At 49.3% G+C, this 27,757-nt stretch overlaps 1 protein-coding gene across 2 annotated transcripts in view; it reads right to left on the bottom strand.

Annotated features, from left to right (window-relative positions):
* Window positions 1–27,757, bottom strand: part of Adamts7 (ADAM metallopeptidase with thrombospondin type 1 motif 7) — a 46,639-nt gene that overhangs the window by 5,658 nt on the left and 13,224 nt on the right. For both annotated transcript variants that reach the window (XM_048452483.3, XM_085689529.2), the window contains exons 5-19: window positions 25,960–26,043; window positions 25,535–25,659; window positions 24,401–24,550; window positions 23,145–23,291; window positions 8,492–8,636; window positions 7,834–7,926; window positions 7,408–7,553; window positions 6,038–6,207; window positions 5,613–5,746; window positions 4,670–4,790; window positions 3,437–3,681; window positions 3,040–3,175; window positions 2,567–2,693; window positions 1,920–2,133; window positions 232–1,608 (exon numbers count right to left, since the gene is read on the bottom strand). In XM_048452483.3, coding sequence (XP_048308440.3) covers window positions 232–1,608; window positions 1,920–2,133; window positions 2,567–2,693; window positions 3,040–3,175; window positions 3,437–3,681; window positions 4,670–4,790; window positions 5,613–5,746; window positions 6,038–6,207; window positions 7,408–7,553; window positions 7,834–7,926; window positions 8,492–8,636; window positions 23,145–23,291; window positions 24,401–24,550; window positions 25,535–25,659; window positions 25,960–26,043 — 3,414 coding nt within the window. The remainder of the gene's footprint in view (window positions 1–231; window positions 1,609–1,919; window positions 2,134–2,566; window positions 2,694–3,039; window positions 3,176–3,436; window positions 3,682–4,669; window positions 4,791–5,612; window positions 5,747–6,037; window positions 6,208–7,407; window positions 7,554–7,833; window positions 7,927–8,491; window positions 8,637–23,144; window positions 23,292–24,400; window positions 24,551–25,534; window positions 25,660–25,959; window positions 26,044–27,757) is intronic.

Raw genomic sequence — 27,757 nt, 5'->3', positions numbered from 1 at the left:
GCCCCTCACTTCGCTTCCACTTCACAGTTGGGAAACTGAGTTTCAGTGGGATGGACTAGCCTCAAGGCTACACGAGAGCTGGAATAATACTCTTTCTGCTTCGTGGCGCTCAGCCCACCATGGCCGCCAGTTCTGAGGCAGGATGAACATGGCTAGGTCTTTCTCTGCTTAAAACTTGAGTCCCAGGGTCCTGCTCAAACTTCCCACCATCCCTGGTACCACACAACTCACCTGGCTCCAGTTGCCCACCTGCCAAGTAGCATTCTTGCCAGGCAGCGGATCTGTAGGGGACTCATCCTCCACTAGGCTGGGCTGCAAAGGCTGGATCTCAGGGTCCTTGCTACTGTTAGTGTAAGTCTCCTGAGCTGGTCTAGGCAGTGGTACAGAGCTCAGGGTCCCTTCAGGGTTAGGGGGCTGTGGCTGGCCTGGTCCTGGGCTACTTAGATCAGTTGGTGCTGTCCAAAGAGAGGTCCTTGGAAATGCCAGAGTTTTCGAGTTCTGTGATCCCAGTTCTGGAGCTGAAAAGGTAGGAGTCCCTGGCTCCATGGGACTGTCTCTGTCCCAGATGCTTGGTACAGTGGCCAGGGGATGAAGAAGAGGAGGAACCACCTCCACAGTGGGCCACTGCTCACCATGAACAGGCTTCAGGTCACCCTCTGACACTGGGTCCCAGGCCACAGGCCCCTCTGTCCACTCCTCTACCACATCAGGACCAGGAGATGCTTGAATGGTGCTGATGTAGAATGAAGAGGGCTGTGTGGGGATAGGACTATGCGGCAGAGCTGGTGATGTATGACCCAAAGTATCCTCATCTTTGGAAACCTTGTTCCTGTTAGACCATGGAGTGGGTGACTGGTCCTGCCTGTCTTCTCTCACTAGTAACTCATCAGGGTTTCCAGGGGCAACAGGTGTCGCCATGCCATCAGCTGAAGCAGGGGGCCAGGGCAAACTGGGGAGCCCAACTTCAGGGACTTCCATGGGAATATCATCCTCGGACAAGAAATTGGCCAAGGGGTTCACAGGGGTTTGCTCTAAGAATACAGGTGGGGGATGGCTAGCCTGGATGAGTGAAGGGCTAGGGGACCAAGCTCCCAGAAGCCCCTCTTCCTTAACTCCAGGAGTCCCTGAAGTAGGCACTGGAGCATCTGAGGTGGATTCAGTGGATCTGATGTGGGGTGATGCTGTCCAACCCCCTGAATCCACCGGGTCTGGATGGGGTTCTTCAAAGGATCCATAAGACAGGTCTTCATGGAAGTTAATGAAGTTGTAGTCATAATAGAAATCATCCACAAACACAGGCCCTGGCGGATCCAGTTCCAGGTCCTCCTCGTCAATAGCATTGCTGATGCTGGCCGGCTTGGGTGAGGATGCCGGTGAAGGGCGTGGGGCTGGCCGGTGTGGGATGAAGTCAACCTCATTGAAGAGCTCAGGGCTGGAGGAACCACTGCCAGAGCCATCTGTGCCCGTCATGTACATGGGGCGTGGGCAGGGAGGCAGAAGACAGGTGACCTCAGTCACCGGTCGCTCAACTTCCTTGCAGGGGACATCAGTATCATTGATGCAGAGAGCACTCCGTTGCCGAATGCCTGCTCCACAGGTCACAGAGCACTGGAAAAGAGGCCAAAGCTCAGGCCAAGATGGGGCTTCTGGGAAAACCCGGGGCATGGTGGCAGAACCTGCCTATTGCTGGTATCATAGTGACAGAGGTCTCAGCTAGCCCTTTATGGCCATGCTTGTAGATTCAAGATGATAGTCAGCATGCCAGGGAATTCCTGATCCCCACGGCTTTGTAAACGGCATTGTCCCAGGAATGCTCCAGGCTCCCTCCCACCCCAGGTAACAAGCAGTAAGGATTCTGTGCAGGTTTTCTGAGGTAATGGTGGTACCAGACTCGGGTTCCCTTTCCTCCAAACGCTTACCTGTGACCAGTTGCCCACACCCCAGGTGGAAGGACATGGTACATATTGGTTGCACGGGGTTTCAGTCAAGGGACGAGGAAGATGCGCACAGGCAAGTGGTTCCAGGGCTCGCTGCTCATCCAGCCCTACACTGCGTATGCAGAGCACGGTCCGGCGAGAGAGACCTCCAGGTCTGCAGGATCTGGAACACAGCTGCCACTCCCCTGCCCACCACCTGGCAAGAAGCACACGGTGATGATAGCGTGACATTAGCCCCTATCATGAGCAAAGGTGCCCAAGGCATGGCTTAAGGCCACCGGGGTGCAGACAGGGCTGAACGGAGAATAATCCCCAGAGAGCCAAACCCCAAGTTGGTGCTCTGCCCCTGAATCCCAGTAGCGGAGCCCTCTTTACTCCCACCACCCTGTCCCCAGGGACCTGGACAAGATACACAGTGGCACAAAGGGAGTGATCAAGAGCATCTCGGTTGGCACTGGCTGCCCAAGGACACTCAAGGGTCAAGCCAAGTCCATGGATTGATGACTCTGATTTGGGGAGAAGAGGCCACAAGCTGCTCGCTCTCTTCCCCAGAGGTACCAGGGTCCCGATGCAGAGGAAAGAGCAGGACACCTAGGAACTGGAAGTCTGGTGGGGGACAGCATGCTTGCCTGGGAGGACAGGGCTCCTCACTGCATTTCCTCTGGCGGTCATCGGGCCGATCGAGATGTTCGCAGTGCTCCTCATCCACAAGTCCCGCCTGCCTCTCCATGCAATACAAGCTCTGCCTCTGCACACCTGGAAGCCATGGCGATTCAGCTTGGGCCTGGCACCAGGGTATCCCAAAGGACGTAAACACACCCTCTCTGCCCAGACCCTCACAGAACAGGGTTCTACTGCCTCTGTTGAGGTGAAGACAGGCCTCTTTGACCTCAGTGCCCTCCCGGGCATCCCTCCATGACACCCTACACTTAGAGGCAATAGAGGGGGTAGCGGGCTAGGTGGCCCACCCCACTGCTTCTTGGCTTAAGACTTTCAGCTCTATAAACTGGAAATAAATAACAAGACCCACTTCAAAGCCCTGGGGTGAGCGCTCCATGTGATCACACATAAGCTTGAAGGGTTCATCACGTGTGAGTCTCACCTGTGCCACAGGTGACGGTGCACTTGCTCCAGGGCCCGTAGTGCCAAGAGAACTCAGGTAACTGGGTTTCATCATGGCTGTCCCTATGGATGGTATACTTGTAGTGCACCCCAGGATTGCTCTCTTGGAACAGCAGCTGGAACAATCAAATGGGGGGGGTCTATGAGCCCAGGGGCCCTTCCCCATCTGCCCAGCACCTGCACCTAGGGTCCTCCCCAGCCGCCTTTGTAAACTGAGCTGTACTGGAGACCTACTCTAGAGATGGGTTCAGAGGCCCCGTCAGCTGAGCCCGACCCAGAACCATACCCTATGACATCCCTAAGGTTTCCCCGTATATCCTACCTGGCAGACCACCCCGTTTTAGTCCCCCCCCATCCTGGCCTTGAGAGGCAGGTACCTGGATCCAAACAGGCTCACTGGTGGGGCCGGGGGACGTGAGGTTCTCCCAGTTGCCTGTGCGCGCATAGGTGAAGGTAGTGCCCGCCACCTGGTAATCCCCATTCCACTGGATGGTCCAGCCACCATTGAGGAAGTACTTATCTGGGTCCTCACTCCGCAGGGCCAGGAAGTTGGCAGCCTCAGCTACCTCCTCAATGAGGATCTCTCGGGCTCCGGCTGGGATCAGCCCTATATCCACGTACCCTGTTGACAAGGGTTAGACAGTGTTTGGGCCCCGGGATAAGCAGTCAGTTGTTACCTCCTCCCCCACCCCCGCCACCTTTTTGCTTCTTTTCATTTCTGCTGATGAAGCCAAAGACTTCACCATCAGCTCAGGATTCTAAGTCCCCCCCCCACACACACACACACAGGACAGGTATTATATCTGGGCCACCAAGGCCTCAGAAAGGGTCCACAGATCCTTCCCCGCTGACCCATGGCCCAGCATCACTCTCCTGGAAGACTGAAAGGTCTTTTTCACAGCCTCGTCTATAATCTCTCCCATCCTGGAAAGCCAAAATGCTTGGGCCCTTCTTCTTTTCTCTAGTAAACCTGTCTTCTCTTTTGTAGTTATGGAACACTGCAACACTACCCCATGCTGTAACAGGCGCTGTTGCCGTCCCCATTTTACAGAGGGGGAGATGAATCACTGAGGCAAAGAAATGCAAGCTGTGGAGCCCAGCATCATAGCCTCACAGCCCACCTGCCCTGCAGGGCCAGGCTTTGCCACAGGCTCTAGCTGGGGTTCTCCTCACCCAGTCTCCTGAGTCCAACATCAGCCACCTCCTATGGGTGTTTCCTTCTCTCCCTGACGTACACAGCCTACTGCATTCGTCACAACGAAGGTTCTGTCACCCTGTGAGCTCTTCCCCTAGGTGCCCCCCATAGTTGAGCACACAGTTGGCACTTGAGTCCTATGTGTAACTCAGACCCCAAAGTTGAGGCACAGCACTAGGAAGGTCTCTGAAGGGTCAGAAGACAGTGGCTCTCTGAAAAAACGACAGATCACTCGCAGTCCCTAGAATGTCCCTAAGGACCACTGGGACAGGTCTCACTTGGGACAGGGTCTCACTGACTTCCGGAAGGATCCTGGCCAGGCAAGGAGACCCCCACCAGTCACGTCTAATCTAGGCAAGGACCACAGGGGCAGAGACTAAGGCACACATTCGCAGTCCAGCAGTCCCCACCATACCCAGGCCCTCAGCCTCCTCGAAGGTTCTGCTCACGGTGTGGCAAGTCGATCCATTGCCCTGGCATACGCCACAGCGGTCCTCCACGGCACCAGAGTCGATCTCAAAGTCGCAGCCCACGTTCTGTAACAGAGAGGAGGCCCTTTGTGCTGGCTGCCAGCCTCCTCTGGGTATCCACCAGGGCTCAGTAGAGAGGCCCTTGGTGGAGGTCAAGAGCCCTTGCCAGGGGTCCAGTCTCATCACAGCCAGTGTCCCTGTCACACATGAGCTACTCCTCCCCTGATGGGATAGGGGGACATCAGTCCATGCCTTACAGGAGTGTTGAGAGCATCACGTGACACAAAAGGCAGGAAGTCACTTTCATGGAAAGCTGCAGGTAAGCATGGCGCCTAGCACATGGTGGAATTTTTCAGAAATAGGATTCAATTTCAAAGACACTGGGTTAGAACCTCTTTCCTAGGCTTCCTCTAAACCCAGGCCTTTAGAACAGTAGCTTGAAAGGCAAGAAGCAGGGCAAGGAAGGTGGCTGGGGCCCTGGGCATGGAAGAGCAGCCAGTACTAGAAACTAGAAAAGCTGTTGCCAAACAGCACTTTCTGCAGGCCCAGAGCCTGGCACACCACCAGTACCACCTTGTCAGCTCCTTCCTATCAGAGAGGAGGTGGTGGCCTGCACCCATCCAGGCTCTGGTTTCACGGCTAGGATTGTATAGGCAGGCGTGCTGGGATGAGCCATAGGCAGTTGGTGGAGACAAAGTAATATGATGGTAGTGGCTGAAAATCTAGAGCCAACTGTGGGATGGCCATTGCCAGAGACAGCGGGGCACAGAGGCTTTGTCTTAGGGTCAGGGGACAGGGACGTGCAGCCTGGAGGAAGCCAGGAAAGACCTAGAGGTGGAGCCCTTGCCTGCCAGTGAGTCTTGGAGAGTCTCCTGCTATCCCACACACCTTGCAGATGCCGTTGATGCAGATGTCACGGCTGACCCGGCCTTGGTAGCACGGGGTACCATCCACCACGGCATCCCTCAGCTTCTCTGTACTGGAGTGTTTGGAGGGCCGGCAGTGCAGCTCACAGGGGTTCTCTAAGGGGACAAGCGGAGGATTCGTGGAGCAAAAGCAAAGGAGCAGGCATTACAGAAGCCATCAGGAAAATCCCTTCATCCTCCATAACGGGCATGAGTAGGAAGGCCAAGGGCATCCAACGGGCCTGAGAGCTATCTGCAGAGGTGCAGACCGAGGAGCTGGGAATGAACAGCTACCCCAAACAATAGCAGGGAGCAGACAAGGGCTGAGGGTGATATCTGGACCTCAATACTGGGGCCCCTACGTCCATCATCCCTGGCCTCGGTGTCTGCATGGGTAGCAGGACTCACCATCATTGACCACAGGCACCCATGTATGCAGTTGGCCCTTGTAGAGCATGGCATCAAACTGGCTACACTGGGTATGGCGGAAAGAGGGGCGGCCAGCAGGACAGGCTGGCAGGTTGCAGAGTCGGAACCGCTTCCGCTCCCCCACACAGTACTTGCCTCTGTGCTTAGGCCTACGAGGAAAGCCATGAGGGTGTGAGCATGCTACTAGTACCCAATGCCAAGCAACATCTGTATCCTCCGCACCCAGAGTCCCCTGCTGCCTTCGGTCATGCTGCGCTACCCTCGAGCCACTCTCTGACCCATACACATCCATCCTGTTTCCCAGGATCTACGGAAGAGTGGCACCTAGAAGCCTAGGTTCGGCCGGACCTGCTGTATGACCATGGGCAAATGCTCGCCATCCTCCAGGCCTCAGTTTCCTCATCTCTAGAATGGAGCTGGACTGCCTCTAAGAGGGATGCTGAGAGCTGGAACATGTGGTGAGCTGATGGGCCAGCCTTATGTCATGAGAGTTGTCGTGGGGACAGCAACCTGAGCCAACTCGAAGGAAGCCTCCAGGCCCCACCCAGGTAAGACACTACCTTGGCCTGGCATCTCACATGCACCCCATCTCAGCCAGGCCAGCCCCACCCTGGATGAACTGGAGGAGCTGTACCCGCAGAGGGGTACAGACCACCGGCCGGTGAAGCACCAGCCCTGAGATGGAATTGCCTGTGAAATCTACCTCCTTGGGAGCCAGGCAAAGAAGTTTGTCCAAGAGCCAGATAAACCCTTGTTTCACGGAGTCTCCACAGCCCCCTTAAAATGAGAAAGCTCACCCCAGGCCACAGCCACCCCACCAGTGCTGCCTAACTGCTGCCAGTCTCCTCAGGGGTCTGAAGTAGCTTGTGCTGGGCACTTCCCAGAGCACTAGGAAGGCTCAATGCCTCACCCATGTGGCCTAACTTTACCCAATACCAAGTTAACTAGGAGGACTCTGCTAGCATCCCATTATAGAGTCGAGCACACTGAGGCCCAGAGGAGCAATGGAAAAGGAATGCCCTTGTGTGAGGGTGGAGGGCCTGAACCCTGAGCGTTCCAGGACCCAGATGCTAAGCATTCACCTCTGCCCCGACCTCCCCACAATCCCTGCCTGTGCTGCAAGGTCTCTGATTCATCTCCCCAGGCTCTGGGATAGCACTCCCCTGACTGCAATGGTGTCAGCTCTGGGGGAATGCTTCCAGAACACTCCCTGGAAGTGGCCAGTGGTGACTTAGACACTGGACTTGGCCCTTCTAGGGATATTTTTGAGAGCCGGATGCTGGAACACAGGTAGTCTCCACAATCAGCTCCGCTCAGGTCCTTTGTCCCAGCCTGGGCCCCGCACTCACACAGGTTGTGTGCACTGGCGTTCAGCACTCCGTACACCCACGCCACAGCTCCTCGAGCAGACAGACCAGGCACTCCAGCCGGACCAGCCACCGTCCACCGCCTCAGGCTGGAAGCCCTCAGGGACGCACTCTCCATTGAGACACCACTACTGAGACAGATGGAGGCAGAGCAACCCAACCCCGACACCTCTCAGTCATCCTCACCCCAGTGAGAACAAAGCGAGCAAGACAGTCTCGAGAGGCAGAAGGACGGAAGGTGCAAGACAGCCATTATGGTCACCCACAGCCCCAACACCATGCGTAAGCAGAATGAATACTAAGCGCATAAGCTAAAGTCGACCCCAGGGAAGTCTGGCGTGGCATGGTGAGAGAAAAGGCGGCCCTCCCCCACCCAACATTCAGTCAGGGTCGAGGCTTCCCACCTACCTTGTTCTTCCCACATCTCGTGCCATCCACAGCTGCATCCAGCTTGGAGTGACAGGTGGTCCCCACAGAGCACCATAGTGTGTGGCAGACGTTCTGCAAATAGACATGTACATTACCCTCACCCTCTCCCCAGTGAGACCACCCAGTCTGCCCCTATTGTCCCCCCAAAATCCCCTGGATACTTTCCATAGGGGCAGTACACCAAGGGAGTGTGCAAGTTGAGAGTCCACTGTCGGCTTCTCCTCTGGCCCCTCCCCTCAATCACATCCTATCATGGGGCCCTTGGGAGGGGCTATCCTCCAGGCTGGGTTGGAGCTGAGAGCTGTCTCCAGCTGGCCGCTTCTTCCAGCCCTGGCTACACCTCCTCAAACCCTCAAGGTAGAAGCTTCTGTCATATCTTTACAAGACTCTGTTGGACCCTGAAGGGCAGTTTTGTTTTTTTTTTTCCTCTTCTAAGTCAAATCCAGAGGGCTAGGGGTCTTGTCCAAAGTCCCCTTGGGTTGATACAGAATCACCCAACCCCAGGCTTCTGCCGCAGATCACATTAGGTATCACCATGTCCGTTGAAAGTACAGCCCAAGCCAGGCAGAGGTTCTCAGAACCTGTCACTCTCAGGCTGGTGAGGGCCATCGCCTGTGACTCCCACACCCTTACTCACATCCATGTCCTCACAGAAGACTGAGTAAGCCCCATACTGAAGGCGGCACTGGTGGTTCACATCGTACAGGACACCGGGCAGCACCGAGGGGAAGTCAATGACGTCTTTGGCTGGAGAGTCATCCAAGCACAGGCCCCACCCACGGCTGTGGAAAATGGGATGGAAGGGTAAAGTGAGGTCCCTTCGGGCAAGAGTGCAGCCTGAGACCCATGAGAGGCCTGGGTGGAAGAGCAGAGCAGGTGGGACTTGTGGAAACGGCAAGAAACTGACAGTCTTCCACCTGGTCAGCCCATCATGTGGCCCCAGCCTCGCCAAGCAGTCCTGTAGGCTTCTCTCAGCTACCTGGAGCTCCCGCCCGCTAACAAATACCCCACCCCCATTGCAGGCCTTGGCACAAGCCACTGGACAGCCACAGACACTCTGGCACCCTTCTTCCAAAGGTCAGGTCCACCAAGCCCTCAAGTGGCTATGCTCTTAGCTCCTGTGGCCTCTACCCCTGCTGGGAGCCTGGAGCCAGCTGGATTGGGCCAAGCTCTGGAAACCATCACACCACAGCTGATAAAACAAAAGGCCTCTGGGGGAACAGCTGCCTGGCCACCCCCCACCCTGACCTGAAGGCCTGCCCCCTGCTCCTTACTCCCGTTCCTTCCTGCCTTCCTCTAGCAAGCATTCCAGGGCAGTGACAAGAGAATGGGCCAATGTGAGCAGGCGCAGTCCATGTGCATCACACGCTCCTTCAGATGTGGTGCCCAGAAAGGTGGCCATGCAGCAGCAGCGGCAGCAGCAGCAGCAAGCAGGGAGCAGGAAGGCAACCGGGCTCTGGGAGGGATATCCCTAGTCACACACACACACACACACACACACACACACACACACACACAAAAAAAAAAAAAAAAACCACCTCTGCCTTGATTAACTCTAAATGTTCTATGAGGTTGTCTGGAAGCAGGAGGGTGGGAGCGTGCTGCCAGCCCCCGAGGTCTCATCTTGGTCCCTTAGGGATAGGAGGAGGGTCCAGGGCCTAGAGCCTCAGGAGATTTGAGCTACAAATATAGGCAACTAGATGACAAGACAGAAAGGACTTAGCTGGAAATAATAGGAGGCAGACTCCGTGGGACACGGGTCCAGTCAGGGGGAGATCAGTACAACCCTAAGCCAGGCTGACTTGAGGACAGAAGGTACCAGGCCAGGGAGCCAGGATGAACATGGTTCTGCTTGGAGCAGGCAGAAGTCCCAGGAAAAAACGAAGAAGTAGAATCTGACGGAGGAAGAAAGGACACTAGTCCCTTGTGACACTGTGACACTTGCTGGGGGTGGGGCACCTATGGGCTTGATGCTAGACAGCTTGAGAGAGAGTGGCCTACCTCTCAGTTTGGCTGAGGATGTTATGTTGCCTCAGTTTACCCCCAATTCTCTCTGAACTGTCACAGCCTCTTGTCTAAGGGACCAATTCCAAGCTGTAGAAGCATCTACCGCAGTGCCTGCTTGCAAAGTCACAGAAGCAGCTGGTAGCTGGCTTTCTCTTCCTCTTGTGGGTGTTATATGACCTTGGGTACTACCCAGCCTCTCTGGACCTTCAACATCCTCATGTGTAAGAGGCCCCAAGCTATCCCAGAGCAGTGTCTACTTAGGAAAAGCCAGGGGCAGCCTTTCCTTCCTCTGACAGGCTCACAGCCAAGCTCCTCGCACAGCTGGACATATACCAAGATCCCCACACCCATCAGCCATCCCCTAGGGGCTCTTTCTTGTGCTAATTACGGCAGGGCCACTCCACATAGGGTCAGAGTAGACATGGGGTGACTCCAGTAGGAAGTCTTACTGTCACCTCGATATTAGGAAGAGCTGACTGCCTGTGTGCCAGTTTCCCTCTCTGGCCCTGGTTTCTGATCATAGAGTCTCTGTACAGGAGGCTGTTGGAGAAGAGATGAAGAACCCCACACACCCCCAGGTCTGCTCCCCACTCTGCAAAACCCTGACTTCAAGAACAGGCATGAACAGCCATGCGTTGGCGGCACAGACCTTTAATCCCAGCACTCAGGAGGCAGAGACAGGCAGGTCTCCGTGAGTTCGAGGCCAGCCTGGTCTACTACAGCTTGTTCCAGGACAGCCAGGGTTGTTACACCGTGAAACACTGTCTTGGGGGGAGGGGGGATCCTTGCTTGAACGGGAGAGACGCATGGATGCTGCAACCTCTCCACTACACATAAGCACCTGTCAGCCCAGAGAGACTCCTGGAGTTCTTCAGGTCAGCCATCTAGGACTAACTGCAGACACCCTTTCAACCCACAACCATCCCCTAATCCTTCACCCCGTCAGGTTCCCTAGGTTCTGCCTTTGCCAGGTTTCCCCTATGCTCAGCTTCCTCTCCTACCCGGCTTCAGTGTCAGCTCTAAAAGCCCTGAGAGTGTGTCCCTGCCTCCGAGAGAGGTCTCTGTCCCTCTACACCTTCTCCCCTCACCCTGTCCCACTCACCCAGGAGTGCTGCCACCCCCTCCTCACTTTGAGTTATTATGCTTTCATCTTCGTAAGGGTGAGGGTCTGCAGACGGGCTCTATGTGTGGCCCTGGGCTCTATTACATGTGTGCCTGTGGACCCAGCGAGGGGAAGCCTTGTCTCAGTAAACCGATATTGGCTGGGAGCTGAAGGGCGTGGCCATATAGGGATAGTGGGTGGTCTGTACATGATGCTGAGAGTTCTCCAAGCTATGGAAAGACTGCTGCACCACCCATCCAGCACCCACTTGTTCAGATGATCCCCACCCTGTTGGGGCAGAAACTGTCTCCTGTCCCACCCCAGCAAGGAGCTAGTGGGTGGGAGATGGAGCAGCCACTCTGCCTGCTGTGGAGGGATCCTCTGCTTTCCCCTTCTCCTGGACTTTGCACCCCCTGACTGTTCACTCACAGATGGAGCAGAGAGGTGTGGCCTGACCTGGGAAGGGTGACTTTCCCTCCTGAGCACCCTCAGGTGGTGGAGTCCAGTTCCATCCACAAGGCAAACCTCAGGCTCAGGCTCTCTGCCTCTCCTCCTACCCTGAGCCCAGGCCCCCAGCCAAGGCTCTCATACATTCCAGCAGCTAAAGGAACACAGAGACTTGCCTGTTCAGTTCTCTGTCCCTGAGCCAGAGTGCTGGGTGGCACTCTGGGTGGGGCAGCTGGGAACAAACCCCATGGGTGTTTGAGGGTACCCGCTCTTCTGATTTCATCTGTCCTCTCTGGGAAGCTCACCTCCTCCCCAACCCAGGCGGCTTCTCTGGTTCAAATCCACAGGTCAACCACTTGGCTAACTGTAGAAAGAGTAATAGCAACCGTGGCCACATACTGACTGTGTACTATGTGGTAGGCACCAGGCTAAGTGTGCCTCTTGCTATCTCAGTTAATCCTTACAGCAAACACTGAGCCTGTCCATCATGAGCCCCAGTTTTGGAGGCTTAAGGGCTAATGTAACTCATCTGCCAACACGAGGAGCCTGGGCCAGAGGCCAGGTTTTAACCACTGAGCGGAACTCTTCAGTTTCCCGTTGTCACCCCTCATCCAAATCCCTCTTCCCGGAGAGACCTGTGTCCATGCTCTCACCAACCCAGGCGCCCTGGGCAAGCAGCAGTCTAACGCCATAGGGGAGGGGCTTCCAGAGAACCACAGCACCCTGAGCCAGCAGGCACAGCTCTTCAGCTCCCTGCTGAAGCTCTTCTACGCTGACATTTGAGGGGTAAACAAAGCATAACTCCACCCCGGCAGAGGGTAAGAGGACATGATGACAGCAAATGAACGATGGCAACAGAACTTCTGGAAGCTGCAAAGCAGATGGCCGACCAGTAGCTGACTTGGTAAAGCGGCAGATGCTGAATGCTAAAGCTGCGAGGGGGCACGATGGAGAAACAGAACCCTAGAAGACTCAGGAATCTGGATCTCAGGGACCCTAAGATATCTGGGGGCCAGTAGAGCTGAGGACAGAGCAAACTGGAAGGTTTCCATGCCAACCCTGTGTGGCCAGGGGATTGGCATCACCCTGCCCAGAAGAAAAGAGACCAGCAGGAGCTGGTCTGGGAATCCCAGTCACAGGCAAAGGCTCACAGCAAAGGAACCTATGGAGAAAGGACCACTAACACTCTGCACGGTAAAGGCTGAGACACCAGTAAGTCCTGCCCTTTCGGATGCCAGCAGACGGATGTGACATGCTCCCAGGAGACTAGTTTTCTCTGGGTGTCTCAAGTCACTCAGAAACATAACCTCAGTTTATGATTTAAGGATGACCGCTCCCCCTCAGAAAAAGCTGAATCCCAATAAGCTCTTCATCAGTGACTCAGAAAGCTATAGCCAAGGCAACAGCTCTCCCACTAGGCAGCTGTTTCTTCTTATCTATACAAAACATACCAACACATCGTAAGAAAATCTTTAACGTGAAAGAAATATGTTTAGAAAGAATAAACCAGGCCCTGGAGAGATGGCGTATCAGTTAAGAGCACTTACTGCTCTTGCAGAGGACCAGAATTCAGTTCCCAACACCCATATCACATGGCTCACAGCAGCTTCTAACTCTAGTGCTAGAAAATTCAGTGGCCTCTCGTGGCCTCTCGTGGCCTCTGCAGGTACTGCACTCTTGTGTGCATACATAGAGACACATAAATATAAATAAAATCAATCTTTAAAACAAAAAAAAAACACAAAGAAAAGATTTCAGGCAAGGCAGTGGTGGTTTGCGCCTTTTTTTAATCCTAGCACTCAGGAGGCAAAGGCAGGAGGATCTCTGAATTCAAGAACAGGCTAGTCTACAGAATGTTTTAGGACAGCCAGGTTTACACAGAGAACCCTTGTTGTGGGATTTGTATACTGTATGAAGGTATATTGCTGTGATTGGTGTAATAAAAAGCTGAACAGCCAATACCTAAGCAGAAGGTATAGGCGGGACTTCCAGGGAGAGAAAGGAAGAGGAAATGGATTGAGGTGCACAGGAGACACCATGGAGACATTAGAAGTCAGGCATACAAAAGAAAAGTAAAAAGACACATGGCAAAATGTAGATTGATAAAAGCAGGTTAAGTTATAAGAGCTAGTGGGACAAGCCTAAGCTAAGATCAAGCTTTCATAATTAATAATAAGTCTCTGTGTTGTTATTTGTGAGCTGACAACCTAAAGAAAAATCTGACTACGTTTGGTGCCCAACTCGAAGCATACAAATCCACATAGGGCCTGAGAAAGCTGGGGGAGGCGGAGTCCTAAGTAGGCTGGATGCTGGCAGTGTACACAGGCATGGCTCTTTTAAGATGTCCTGCTCTGAGCACTTGAATGGGGTTTATGAGCAGTGGGCAATGCATTACTCAGTGCCGGGAAACTAAGTAGAAGCCTACTGGAGCTGGAACAGATAGACCTGTACCAAGCCAAAGCCCAAAGGCATGAGGCTCCGCTCTCACTGCCTTGAAGAGGGCTGGGGTCAGCTGCCAGCACATGCACCAATGCCATGCACTAAGCTAAGCCGTGCAGCAGCTGACATGGCAGTTTAAGATGTGTCTCATGAAGTCAGAGAATGCTGCAGGTGCTTAGTAAAGCAGGTCCAGATGCAGAAAACCTCTAAAAAGGCACAGTATGTTTAAAAATGGGATTAGATGCTGAAGAAAGCACAGAAAATGGATATAGACAGTTACAGAAAAAAATAGTTTAAAAAAAATAAAGTCTTTAAAGACAGAGTAAAGTAATATAAAAAATATGCCAGGAAAAGATGGGAAATACACAGGGTATCTGAATCCAGTATGTTGTTTTGTTGACTTTGAATTTTTAAAGGCTGATGTACAAAAAACAATAGCTGCTGAGAGACATTAGATTATGGAAACTGCTAAATTAAGCCAACCTATATATTTTAAGAATATTTTAACTTCAAATGGAAGCCAGAAAATATGTTCCATTGGGGGAGAGGTCATACCTTTGTTTCCACAGGAAACATGACATAGGAATGATAGCATAAAAGGGTAGATTATTAAATTTATTCTTACCTAAAAAGCAACTATTAATCTCAAATATTTGACATTGGTATGGATTTTTGCATACTGATACAAATTTAAGGTTATTTTTGCTAGACCATACTCTATATATGTTTATATTCTTGTTAAGGTATTTTTGTATATTGATACAAATTTAAGGTTATTTTTGTTATACTGCATAAATGTTTCTATTCTTGTTTAAGGCATTATACCTATGCAGCTCATTTTAAAATGTAATGTAAAGTTCTAGTCCTTAAAAGCTGGTTAGTAGTTAGTCATCTATAATAATCAAAGTCATAATCATTTTAAATATGTTTTCAAGGTCAGTCAGAGACATATTTTATATAGATAGATGGTCTTCAAACACTTCAGAGACCTACAGAATATGGCATTTAAGATGTTTCAATAACATAAGGTTTTTTCATGACTATAAGACATATCTGATCCTAGAAGGACCAATCTACTTTAGAGAAGATGATGGGCATCAAAGTAACTCTGTATGGAGGTTGCTTTTATTGTGACAAAGTTAATCACTAGGCAAGAAAGTGCCATTGCCTCTACTGCTGACAGTATGCTGTCCAAATTGGACAAGCAGGACACAAAAGAAGGCAGTTGTTTAACTTTGCCAAGACAAGATCTTCAAAATTCCTGCTTTACAGAAAAGTCTGTCAGATATTCTGAGCCCATAGGCTGAAGATGGATGTCTCAACCTTGCAGAGGAACCTTGTGTGACTGTCCAGACAGCCAGCTGCCTCTGTCATTTCTATAGTTTTGGAAGTTGTTTTCTCTGCACTTCCTGTTTACTTGTTATATCCTTCTTAGTTCTCTGATAGAGCTGAAGATGAGATAGTTATAGTTACAGTTTTCCTTGTTACCAAATTCAGAAAAGAAACTCACAAAAGAGATATAAAGTGTATTAGGTTGAGAAACATAAAAGCTTAAATTGTTGAACTAATAAAATGTTTTGAGGTCTAAAAAGATAATTTTGAGTTGGTAATAAAAGTTATAATAGAAAGTAAATTAGGTATAAAACTTTGGACTCATCGAGATAAGATAGATAACAGAGTAATTTCTCTGAATTTGTCAAGTTCAAATGAACTGGACATTGTAAATGTAATTGTTACTTGATAATTGTTCTTATTGTATACAATTTTACCATTTACAGTGAAAACCTTTCCTTTTATTTAAGCAAAAGGGGAAAATGTTGTGAGATATTTGTGCACTATGTGAAGGTATATTGCCGTGATTGATGTAATAAAAAGCTCAACAGTCAATAGTTAGGCAGGATAGCTATGCAGGACTTCCAGGGAGAGAAAGGAAGAAGAGATGAATTGAGGCAGGCAGGAGATACCATGGAGATGCAGGAAGTTGGAAATACAGAATAAAAGAAAGGTAAAAAGCCACATGGTAAAATATAGATTAATAAAAGCAGGTTAATTAAGTTATAAAAGCTAGTGGGACAAGCCTAAGCTAGGACCAAGTTTTCATAATTAATAATAAGTCTCTGTGTCATTATTTATGACCTGGAGGCTCAAAGAAAAATCTGACTACAAAACCCTGTCTCTAAAAAATAGAAGAAGATGATGAAAAGGAAGAAAAGAAGCAGTGGAAGGAGAGGAGGGAGAGAAGAAGGAGAAGAAGAAGAGGAAAAGATTTCATAAATTCATGTAAATCTGAACCTCAGAAAGAGCAGACAACAGACTTATGAAGTAAGATAACTAAAAAAACAAGTATTTATGAATCTAAGAACACATAAGAACCATCATCCACCATGGTCAAGTCAGCTTCATCCCAGAGATGCAGGGACAGTTCATCATACGAAAATCCTGTCAACGTAATCCACCAAATAAACAAACTGAAAAATAAAAACCACATGATCATCTCATTAGATGCCAAAAAAGCTTTTGACAAAATACAACATCCCTTCATGATAAAGGTCTTGGAGAGAGCAGGAATTCAAGGAACATACCTAAACATAATTAAGGCAAAATACAGAAAGCCAACAGTCAACATTAAACCAATTAGAGAGAAACTCCCAGCGATTCCACTGAAATCAGGGACAAGAAGACAAGGTTGTCCACTATCTCCATATCTATTCTATATAGTTCTTGAGATCCTACCTGGAGCAATAAGACACCAAAAGGAGATCAAGGGGATACAAATCGGAAAAGAAGATGTCAAACTCACACTGTTTGCTGATCATATGATAGTTTACATAAGTGATTCCATAAATTCTACCAAGGAACTTCTACAACTCACAAACACTTTCAGTAATGTAGCAGGATATAAAATTAACTCAAAAAAATCAGTAGCTCTCCTGTACACAGATGATAAAAGGGCTGGGAAAGAAATCAGAGAAACAATACCCTTCAGAATAGCCACAAAAAGCATAAAATATCTCAGAGTAACTAACCAAGCAAGTAGAAAACTTGTATGACAAAAACTTTAAATCTTTGAAGAAAGAAATTGAAGAAGACACCAGAAAGTGGAAAGATCTCCCATGCTCTTGGGTAGGCAGAATTAACATAGTAAAAGAGGCAATCTTACCAAAAGCAATCTACAGATTCAATGCAATGCCCATCAAAATCCCAGAAAAATTCTTCAAAAACCTCGAAAGAACGGTACTCAACTTCATATGGGAAAGCAAAAAAAACCCAGAATAGCCAAAAGAATCCTGACAATAAAAGAACTTCTCAAGGCATCACAATCTCTGACTTCAAACTCTACTACAGAGCTACAGTACTGAAAACAGCCTGGTATTAGCATAAAAATAGACAGGAGGACCAATGGAACTGAATCGAAGACCTGGATATTAATCCACACACCTTCGAACACCTGATTTTTGACAAAGAAGTCAAAAAAAAATCAAGTGGAAAAAAAGAAAGCATATTTAACAAATGGTGCTGGCATAACTGGATATCAACATGTAGAAGAATGAAAATAGACCCATATCTATCACCATGCACAAAACTCAAGTTCAGATGGATCAAAGACCTCAACATAAAAGCAACCACACTGAACCTCATAGAAGAGAAAGTGGGAAATAAACACTTGAATGCACTGGCTAAGGAGACCACTTCCTAAATATAACCCCAGCAGCACAGACACTGAGAGAAACAATTAATAAATGTGACCTCCTGAAACTGAAAAACTTCTGTAAAGCAAACAACACGGTCAACAAAACAAAACAACAGCCTACAGAACGGGAAAAGAGCTTCACTAACCCCACATCAGGCAGAGGTCTGATCTCCAAGATATACAAAGAACTCAAGAAATTAGACACCAAAAGAACAAATAATCCAATAAAAAAAATGGAGTACAGACCTAAACAGAGAACTCTCAACAGAGGAATCTAAAATGGCTGAAAGACACTTAAGGAAATGTTCACCATCCTTAGTCATCAGAGAAATGCAAATCAAAACAACTATGAGATTCCATCTTACACCTGTAAGAATGGCCAAGATGAAAAACACTGATGACAACTTATGCTGGAGAGGTTGTGGGGTAAAGGGAACACTCCTGCATTGCTGGTGGGAATGCAAGCTGGTACAGCCCCTTTGGATGTCAGTGTGGCAATTTCTCAGAAAATTAGGAAACAACCATCCTCAAGACCCAGTAATACCACTTTTGGGTATATATCCAAAGGATGCTCAATCATGCCACAAGGACATGTGCCCAGTTATGTTTATAGAGGCTTTGTTTGTCATAGCCAGAACCTGGAAACAACCTAAATGCCCCTTGATCAAAGAATGGATAAGAAAAATGTGGTATATTTACACAATGAAGTACTACACAGCAGAAAAAACTAATGACATCTTGAATTTTGCAGGAAAATGGATGGAGCTAGAAAACATTATTTTGAGTGAGGTAACCCAGACACAGAAAGATAATTACCACATGTACTCACTCATAGGTGGTTTTTAAACATAAAGCAAAGAAAGCCAGCCTACAAACCACAATCCCAGAGAACTTAGACAACAATGCAGACACTAAGAGAGACTTACATAGATCTATCTACATGGGAAGTAGAAAGAGACAAGATCTCCTGAGTAAATAGAGAGCATGTAGACCTTGGGGGAGGGTTGAAGGGGGAAGGGGAGAGGCAGGGAGGGGAGCAGAGAAAAATATGGAGCTCAATAAAAATTTAAAAAAAAAACAAGCATTTAGAGAGTAAAGCTAAGGGAATAACAAGTACAATAAATAAAATGTCAAATTTTTACCAGGGCCAAGGGTGAGGACACACATGTATAATACCAGCACTTAGTGGATGAAGGCGGGAGGATCAGGAGTTCAAAGTCAACTTTGGCTTGATAGCAAGTTCGAGGCTAGCTTGAACTGCATAAGACATTCATCTCTAAACAAATAAACATAATCTTTGACAGAAGAAATATATGAAAGACAAAGCAACACTTCTCTGAAAAGAAAAGATAGAAAAGGCCTAAAAATTAAGGGAAGAACAGCTCAATACTAAAAGTGTCCCAGAAAAAAAATAGATTATCAAGAATAAATAATACAAGAATATTTCCAGTAACTGAAAAACATGAAGACAGCCCAATGAATGTCCCCAAAATAAAAGGAGACTAAGACACATAGTTATGAATTTTAAAGTTGCCATAAAAGAAGAAAAAGATTTCTAAAAACTTCCAGACTATTTAAAAGGTCACATTCAAAGCAATCAAGAAAGGGATGGAATGGGACGTCTCAACAGCAATGTTGGAAACTGGTAGACAATGGGAAAAATGCCTTCCACATTCCAAGGGTGACTGAGTACCAAATCACACTATCAAACTTATGTTAAGGAAGAGTAAAAACATGTTCAGACAGATAGTTTACCTCAACAAGCCCACTTTGGAAAGATTCTTGAGGGTGTGCTTCATCAAAACAACAACAAAAGATAATCCCTCAGAAAGTAGCATGGAATTCAGGAAACAGGAAGCCTCTATGACAACTTCAGGGAAAGCTTAGGAAAGTATCCAGTCTACAGAGAAGCTGGTGGTGGTGCACTGGCTGGTTTTGTGTATCAGCTTGACACGAGCTAAAATCGTCAGAAAGGAGGAGCCTCTGTTAAGGAAAGGCCTCCATGAGATTCAGCTGTAAGGCATTTTCTCAATTAGTGACCAATGGGAAGGGCCCAGCCAAAGGTAGATGGTGCCATCCATGGACTGGTGATCCTGAGTTCCATAAGAAAGCAGGCTGGGCAAGCCAGGGGAAGCAAGCCAGTAAGTAGAACTCCTCCATGGCTTCTGCATCAACTCTTGCCTCCAGGTTCCTGCCCTGTCCGAGTTTCTGTTCTGACTTCCTTCAGTGATGGACAGCAATGAGGAAGTGCAACCCAAGAAAACACTTTCCTCCCCAACTTGCTTTTTGGTCATGGTGTTTTATCAGAGTATTAGAAACCCTAACTAAGACAGGTAGAGAGGTTACAGATCTGGAAAATAAATAAAGTGACAGGGATAAGCTTCCAAAAAGTCACATTCTAGAAAGACACATCATTAGATTTGGAAGGCCAAAAGATGAGAAAAAACCAGGCAAATAAAAAAACGTGTTAGCTAGGAGCTAGAGAGATGACTTTGTGGTTAAAAGCACTGGCTGCTCTTCTAGAGGACCTGGGTTCAATTCCTCACAACCATCTATGACTGCAGTCCCAGCAGCTCCAATGCCTTCTGACCTCCACAGTCACCAGGCCACATATGATATATAGATATACATGCAGACAAATCCTTATATACATGTAGAAGGAGCGAGCGGCGGGCCGCATTCCCGCCACCCGGCTCCTGGCTAGCTTTACCCAAAATAATTACACGGAAACTGTATTCTTTTAAACACTGCTTGGCCCATTAGTTTTAGCCTCTTATTGGCTAACTCTCACATCTTGATTAACCCATTTCTAATAACCTGTGTAGCACCACGAGGTGGTGGCTTACCGGGAGGACTCTAACCTGTGGCTCTCTCGGAGAGGAGAGTCATGGCGACTGCCTGTCTCTGCTTTCTTTCTCCCACAATTCTGTTCTGTCTACTCCACCCACTTAAGGGCTGGCCTATCAAAAAGGCCAAGGCAGTCTCTTTATTAACCAATGAAAGTAACAATAGACAGATAACCCTCCTCCATCATATACATAAAATAATTTTTAAAATTTTTACTTGAAAAATTTCATCTTGAAAATAAAATTTCATCTTGCCATAATACTTGGTTCAGAAAAAAAAGATAAGCACAAAGCCATAATAATGAAGACATTTAATATGTACTTGCTATGGTTTGAATGTGAACTGTCCCCCATCAGTTCATGAATTGTTTGGAGATGTTAAGGAACCCTTGAGACACTGGGTCTTCAGGGTGCATGCGGCCCACTGGGTGAGGGTCCTGAGGGTTACAGTCCTCCCAGTCTCCAACCCACACTTCGCATGCTGTCTGAAGCTGCAGCATCCCCAGCTGCCTCAGGGTCTTCACCTACATGGACAAAGCCAATCCAGCCTCCACCTCTTACCACCCATGATGGACTGCATCCTTAAACAGAGAGTCAGAATCAATCCTTCCTCCCTTAAATTGCTTTGTTGGGGATCTGGTCACAGTAATGAGACAAGTAATACCATACTTCATCAAAATGTGTTGCAGCTATTTGGGGCTGACATAGAAGAAACAAGTATGAGTGCAGGAATTAATACAAGAGGGCTAACTCTCAAACTGCCAGCTAGGATCTAGAATGAAAAATCAAGAAATACCAGGCCAGGGATGTTTTCATGAAAGTAAAGCTTGGGAAAGAAGCTGCATGATCTAGGGTTGAAAGCAGTTGTCTCGAGAGAAAGGAATAGGCCACTTAACATTCTACTGTTGACATCTTAAATTTTTCCATGTCTTTGAACCTCAGCTCTGTAAACAAGTTCTAGAAGGACACAGGAGCATGTGCGTGAGAGATACACAGTGTCTGGGTCCAGTGTTCTTTGTCACCCTCCTTGTACGTAGCATTCACACTTCTTCATGAGCACAGAATCCTGATAGACCCCACTGCGTGTCTGGAAGCCCACTAAAAGGGAAAGCAAATCCGTGCAGATAAGAGGCCCGTGCCAACAACCGAGAGAGGAGCATGGACAGCTCTAGGGGCTGTACTCTCGCTCAAACCCAATCTTGCTTCTGAAGAAGGAAGAAGCATTGGTTCTGGAAACAGAACCAACTAAGGCGTTCCCCTGTCCCTTCTTGCTCAGGTTACATCCCTGCCTCAGCCAGTGACTGAGGACAATGACGACACAAGAGGAACAGACAAGATAGGACCCATGGCGAGCCGTCTTTTCATTGGGGTTGTTCCTTGTCCATAAGCAGACGGTGGACCATCGGGAATGAATGCGCTTGTTGCAGAAACAATTCAAAAAGCAACCGAGCGGTTTCAGCACTGCCCAGCGAAGATCACTCAGAAAGGCCAGTGATGCAGCTGTGGCCACGCTGCGTGTTAAAAGCTGACATCGGCATTTAAAATAAAACTGGCACCAGGGGGTGGACATGTACCAAAGCCTCCAAGAGCATGCCTGGCCATGTTTGAGGCCCTGGGATTGAAGAGCAGTACCACAACACCTGGCCTGTGCAAAATGAAAGTGAATGGTAGGTGCTGTGCTGAGAAGTTGGGCAGGGGCCAGGCGAGGTGGTTCAACAGGTCAAGTGGCTTGCCATGCAGACCTGGCAGCCTGAACTGGACGCCCAGAACTCATATAAAGGTGCAAGGAGAGAACTGACTACACACAGCTGTCCTCTGACCTCCATTTACACACCATGGTACACGCACGCGCGTACACACACACACACACACGTGCAAGTGCATGCATACACACACACAAATATACACACTGATAATTTTTAAAAAGACTGTGAGCTAGGTGGTGGTAGCATACACCTTTAATCCCAGCACTCAGGAGGCAGAAGCAGACAGATCTCTGTGAGTTCAAGGCCAACCTGGGTTCCAGGACAGTTAGAGCTACACAGAAACCCTGTCTCAAAAGAGAGAAGAGGAGCGGAAAAAGAGAGGCCTTAACTTTAAAAACAAGAGGAGGAAGAGGAAAGAAGGGAAGAAAGAATTTAGGGCCGGTAAGATGGCTCAGCAGGTAGACACCTGTCTGACAACCTGAGTGAGGACCCCAGAACACACATGATGAATCTAGAAAACCCATGCCCACAACCTGTCCTCTGCCCTCCACACATGTGTACCCCAGTAAACAAATAAGCATAAAAAAGTTTACATTTAAACCTTTTCCTTATTTAGAATATTAGGTGGAATACAAAATAGCTCAGCAACGTAAGAAACTGAAGGAAGGAAAAGCCTATTTTTGCTCCTCTTAGCCTGGTCTCACTGAGCTGTGGAGTTGGCCACCCATCCTGCAGTATCCCCACTGGCCAGCCTCGGCTGCCAGCATCTTCCTGACTCCACAGAGAAACAGCCCTCCCTGCCTGCAGTGGATACCCCTCCCTGCCTGCAGCGGATACCCCTCCCTGCCTGCAGTGGATACCCCTCCCTGCCCTGGAGTCCAGCACTTCTCCTCCTGCCCATCCTCTAAGGCACAGCACAGCTGCACACACAGGTGCACTGCCCAAAGGGGACCCTGGAGCCTCCCGTCTACCAGGACCTGACCCTGCATCCCCACCATGGAACAGCAACTGCACAGACAGGGCCCGGCCACCAGGCCCAGGGAAGGACTTACTCGAGGAACCTGGTGATGTACTGGCGGCTGCAGCGGGACCAGGTGAGCGGGATGCCTCCGTCATACAGGAGCTGTGGAGACATGATGAAAGGCCGTTTCCCAATGGACTCACAGTCATTGCCGGTGCCGTCATGCTGAATGCCAAAACTGCGTGAGAGCACAGGCCCCAGGGGCAGGTGAGCAGCAGGAGGCCACCAGGCCTCCTTCCTGTGGAGGCCTGGAAAGGGTATAGTCCCAATTCCCAGGGCTAGCTCTATCATGCACTGGCTATGTGGCCTTGAGGTAGTTGTACACCCTCTCTGATGCACAATATGGGAATGACAGTGGTGTTCCCTGGGTTTCCCATCTACGTGTACCAGGCTGGGCCTGAAATGATCTTTTTTGAGACCCTCAGAACCCCATCCTTGCTCCCAGAGCAAGCCAAGAATGGCAATCCAGGAGACACAGATGGAAGTCTATTGTGACCCTGAATCCTCCCTGAACCTGATGACATCAGGCTGTGAATTTGAGTTAAGATGTCTGTGCTACCACCTCCCAGGAAGGTCTCAAGAAACCATCCCTAGGAAGAGACCAAGAAAATGTTCCTGAGCACCAGCTGGGAAACAGGAACTGTGCCAACTACTAACTCACTTAGCCCTCATCACCCCAGAGAGCCTCAGAGAGGCCAAGGAGCTAACCAGCGTAACACAGCCAAGAAAGAAGGACTGGGGCCACCAACGCAGGTATGGCTGTAACCCAGCCCAGATCCTCTGACCTATAGAGCTCTCTGGAAACCTGCCATGAAGCTGATTCACAAGCTAACTAACCCTAGCACAGGCAACAAAAGGTCCAGGCCACGCTACACGGGAGTCACAGACAGTGGTGACATTACTGCATCCAGCCCCCTCTGTCTATGGGAACACACGGAAGCCCAGAAAGGACAAGGCATGGAAGCAGAGTGATAAGAATCAAAGATGCCAGCACCAAGGGCAATAAAGGAGGTGGCCAAGGCTCCATACCCTGACCAGCCATCCTCACTCCTCTCCCACGACATGCTGCAGATGGGTCTCAGTGATGCCCCAGCATGCCTCTCGCCTGCTTACAGAAAGGCAGTCTTGTTGAGGAAAATAGGGACAGGGCTGGGGCTTTGTGGTTAAGACTGCCATCACAGACACTATTGTTCCCTAGGGGTTTGTGATCCATGATCCTTCCTGGCTGGTGCCCAAAAGTAGAAGTAAAGTTGGGATCCTAACTAGCAGTGGGGACAGTGGAGTTACCTGTGTCCTAGCTCGTGGGCCACAGTGAAGGCCAGTGGCAGGCCAGTGTCCTCACTGACACTACAGCTGAGGTGAGGATGGCACATGCCAGCCACGTGAGACAGACCCAGGGTTTCACAGGGGTGGTTCATGGCTGCACACAAATCCTTCCTGCAAAGAAAGAGTTGATCACAGGCTGGCTTAGTCTACTGCCAAGAGGGCGGGAAGGAACCCGGGCCACCCCAGGTCCAGGGAGAGAGGGTGTCACTTCTCATCACTCTGACATTGGACCCACATATGACCATGTTAGAAGCAGGTACTTTGCTCACATACAACCTTTCCAACACACTGGAACCTCGAAAGGATGTGTGTCTAGAACAAACTATGTTGGTACCATTCCAGCTACTGTAGCCCAGGAGAGGGAAGGTAACTCCAGGCGGAATACAACAGCACAGGCTCTGAACCACAGGGACAGCTCAGTGGGTAAAGGCACCTGTGGCCAGCCTGATGTCCTGACTTAGATCCCTGGAATGCACATGATGGAAGGTGAGAAACAATGCCTGCAAGTTGTCCTCTGAGTTCCACACGCATGCGCTGTGGCATGCATGTGCCTATACACACATACACACACAAATAAATAAATATTAAAAGTTGGAAAAAATAAAATAAAATAGAGCCCCAGAATGTAGAAGAGAGGGAGGGAACTGCAACTGAAAGCAAACAGCATAAGAGTGACTTTGAAAGCCAGTGCTCTATAAATGGACTCTTGGCCACCAACTTACACAGCAGAATAGTGCAACACTACACACACACTCTACACATACCATACACACCACACATACTCCACACACACAAACACACACACACACATATACATATCACATACATATAGCATACACACATATACCATACATCATTCATACACACACACACACACACACACACACGCATGCATGCATGTAGAACTGGTGCGTCCTGAACACATCTTTGGATTGCACCTCTGTCCACTTCCTACTTGTGCTATCTAAACTTCACTAGGAAAGGCATTACTATGGGGAGTTTGGGTGGCTACAAGGTGTCTCTGTATTGCTTATGACAATAACACGAGATTCCTCAACCCTAAGGCCCTCCCACCCTTCCTGGTTTGGGAGGTACCTGGTGAGCAGGATGGCAGTGTCATGGTGCTGCGGGTGGGCGTCCCCCTTCGTGTTGATGCTCTTCTGCCATTTGCAGAAGCTCCTCAGAGTGTTGTCTGCGTGGTGTGTGATCTTTAAGTCATTCTGGAGACAGAAAGAGTGGTGGCTCACACCTTATACTGAGCTCTGAGGGACAAGCCCAACTGGCCTCCACACCAAGACAGGAGTTAGAGATCTAAGGGACAGAGCAACCAGGGTCCCCAGTCTCTACCCCTCTGTCTGTGACCTGAGAAAATGTGTCTCAAAGGCCAGAGGTCTCAGGTTACTATCAAGGCCAAGGAGGCCTATGCTTGTCCTTCCACGTAGGGTGTTCAAGGCACAGGGCAGGAGAGCTCAGGTCATTGCTGAGGACAGCGTAGGACTATAGCGTAGGTGACTTCTCACCTCCTCATCTTCCAGCAGGATGAGGCGCACGATGGTGATGTGAATGGGGTTCCCAATGCTGGGGTCGTGAAACAGTCCAGCCACCTATGCAAGAGGGGATCAGGCTACAACCAGGATATAGGATATGGACCCCAGTACCCACCCCGGCCACCCAGGAGCATGCATATCTGATCACACACAAGATCACTCACACCGCCCCCACCCAGCGGTGACAGATCACACACAAAATCCTTCCAGGTCACTTCCCAGGGCTCTGGCCTGTTCTGAGCAATAGCTTGAGATCTGCTTGCAAATAGTGACCCTTTCCTCTGCCCCACCCCACAACAAAGCCAACAGCAGCCCGGAGCTCTGAATATCAGCTGTGTAACATGGGACTCTGACTCTTCTCTTTCTATCCGGGGGAAACCAGGACCATTCATCCCACACAGTAGACACGAGTGGATCCTGAGAGTCAAGGTGGGGGCAGGTGCCAACATGGAGCACCCACCATTCTGCTTCCCGGTCCTTTCTGGGGGTGGCAGCTCTGGAGTGATGAGGGCAGGTGTGTTCCTGTCTGTCACAGGCCCCATGCCTACTGACATTGCTCTAAAGGGCCCCCTCTAAAGACAGAAAATGTACCAGGGTACAGAGAACTGAATACCAATAGCCGCCAGCCCTGTGGAAACTCCCGCAGGAAAGAGGAGACCAGGTCAAAATTGGGGTCCGTTGTCAGGTCCCAGGGGACAGACAGCAGGTTGGTTGTGACTTCTAACAATACCTAAAGAAAAACTGTATCTAAATAGGACGAGACTTGCAGGGGAGTGTGCATGTTTGTGGAGGTCAGAGGTCAACCTTGGCTATCATGCCCTCAGAAACTATCCTGTTTGTTTGATTTGGTTTAATATTAGCCTGCCTATATACAATGTGTACATGTGGACACTCACATGACTTGCACATGTGAGGAGGTCAGAGGTCAACCTCCAGGGGGCTGTCAGTTCTCTCCCTCCACCATGGGTTCTGGGGATCAAACTCAGATGCCCAAGTTTTCCAGGCACGTGCCTTTACCTGCTAAGCTCTCTCCAGCCCCCACCTTATTTGAGAGTTTCTTCTTTGACCTGAAGCTTGCTGATTAGACAAAGCTTGCTGGCTGGTGAGCCCTAGAGATGGATCTACCTGTCTTTGCCTTCCAGCACTGAGATTACAAGCACGTGTCACCTTCTCTGGCCTTTTTATGTATGTTTTGGGGGTTGAAAGCACTTTGCCAACTGGACTATTCTTTAGACCCTAGACACTATTGTTTAAGGGAAAAGGAAAAATGTTGAGGGTAGATGGCCTCCCGAAATCAAAAATGATGAAGATAGGGGGCTGGAGAGATGGCTCAGTGGTTAAGAGCATTGCCTGCTCTTCCAAAGGTCCTGAGTTCAATTCCCGGCAACCACATGGTGGCTCACAACCATCTGTAATGAGGTCTGGTGCCCTCTTCTGGCCTGCAGACATACACACAGACAGAATATTGTATACATAATAAATAAATAAATAAATAAATATTTTTTAAAAAAATGATGAAGATAACATGATGCCAGGGGCTACCGTCACCCTGTATTCAGTCTGCACGTCAGCCCCTTAGCCATTTGCAGGAGAATGTGAAGACCAACCCCACCTCTTCCCAATAGAACATGCTGAGTCCTGAAGCCAAATGCCTGTTCCTTGATCATCCAAGGAAGGTCATGGGATCCTGTTAAGTCTGGGTAGGTCTCACTGAGCACAAGTCTTGACCCCCCAAGAGACTCTCCTAACCGTAGGCGGTTCCAGTCAAGCT

This window comes from Myodes glareolus, chromosome 4 (genome assembly GCF_982192425.1).
Source record: "Myodes glareolus chromosome 4, mMyoGla1.1, whole genome shotgun sequence".
Lineage (NCBI taxonomy): Eukaryota > Metazoa > Chordata > Mammalia > Rodentia > Cricetidae > Myodes > Myodes glareolus.
Note: the sequence above shows the minus strand (reverse complement) of the source record. Positions and strands in the feature narration are given on the sequence as shown.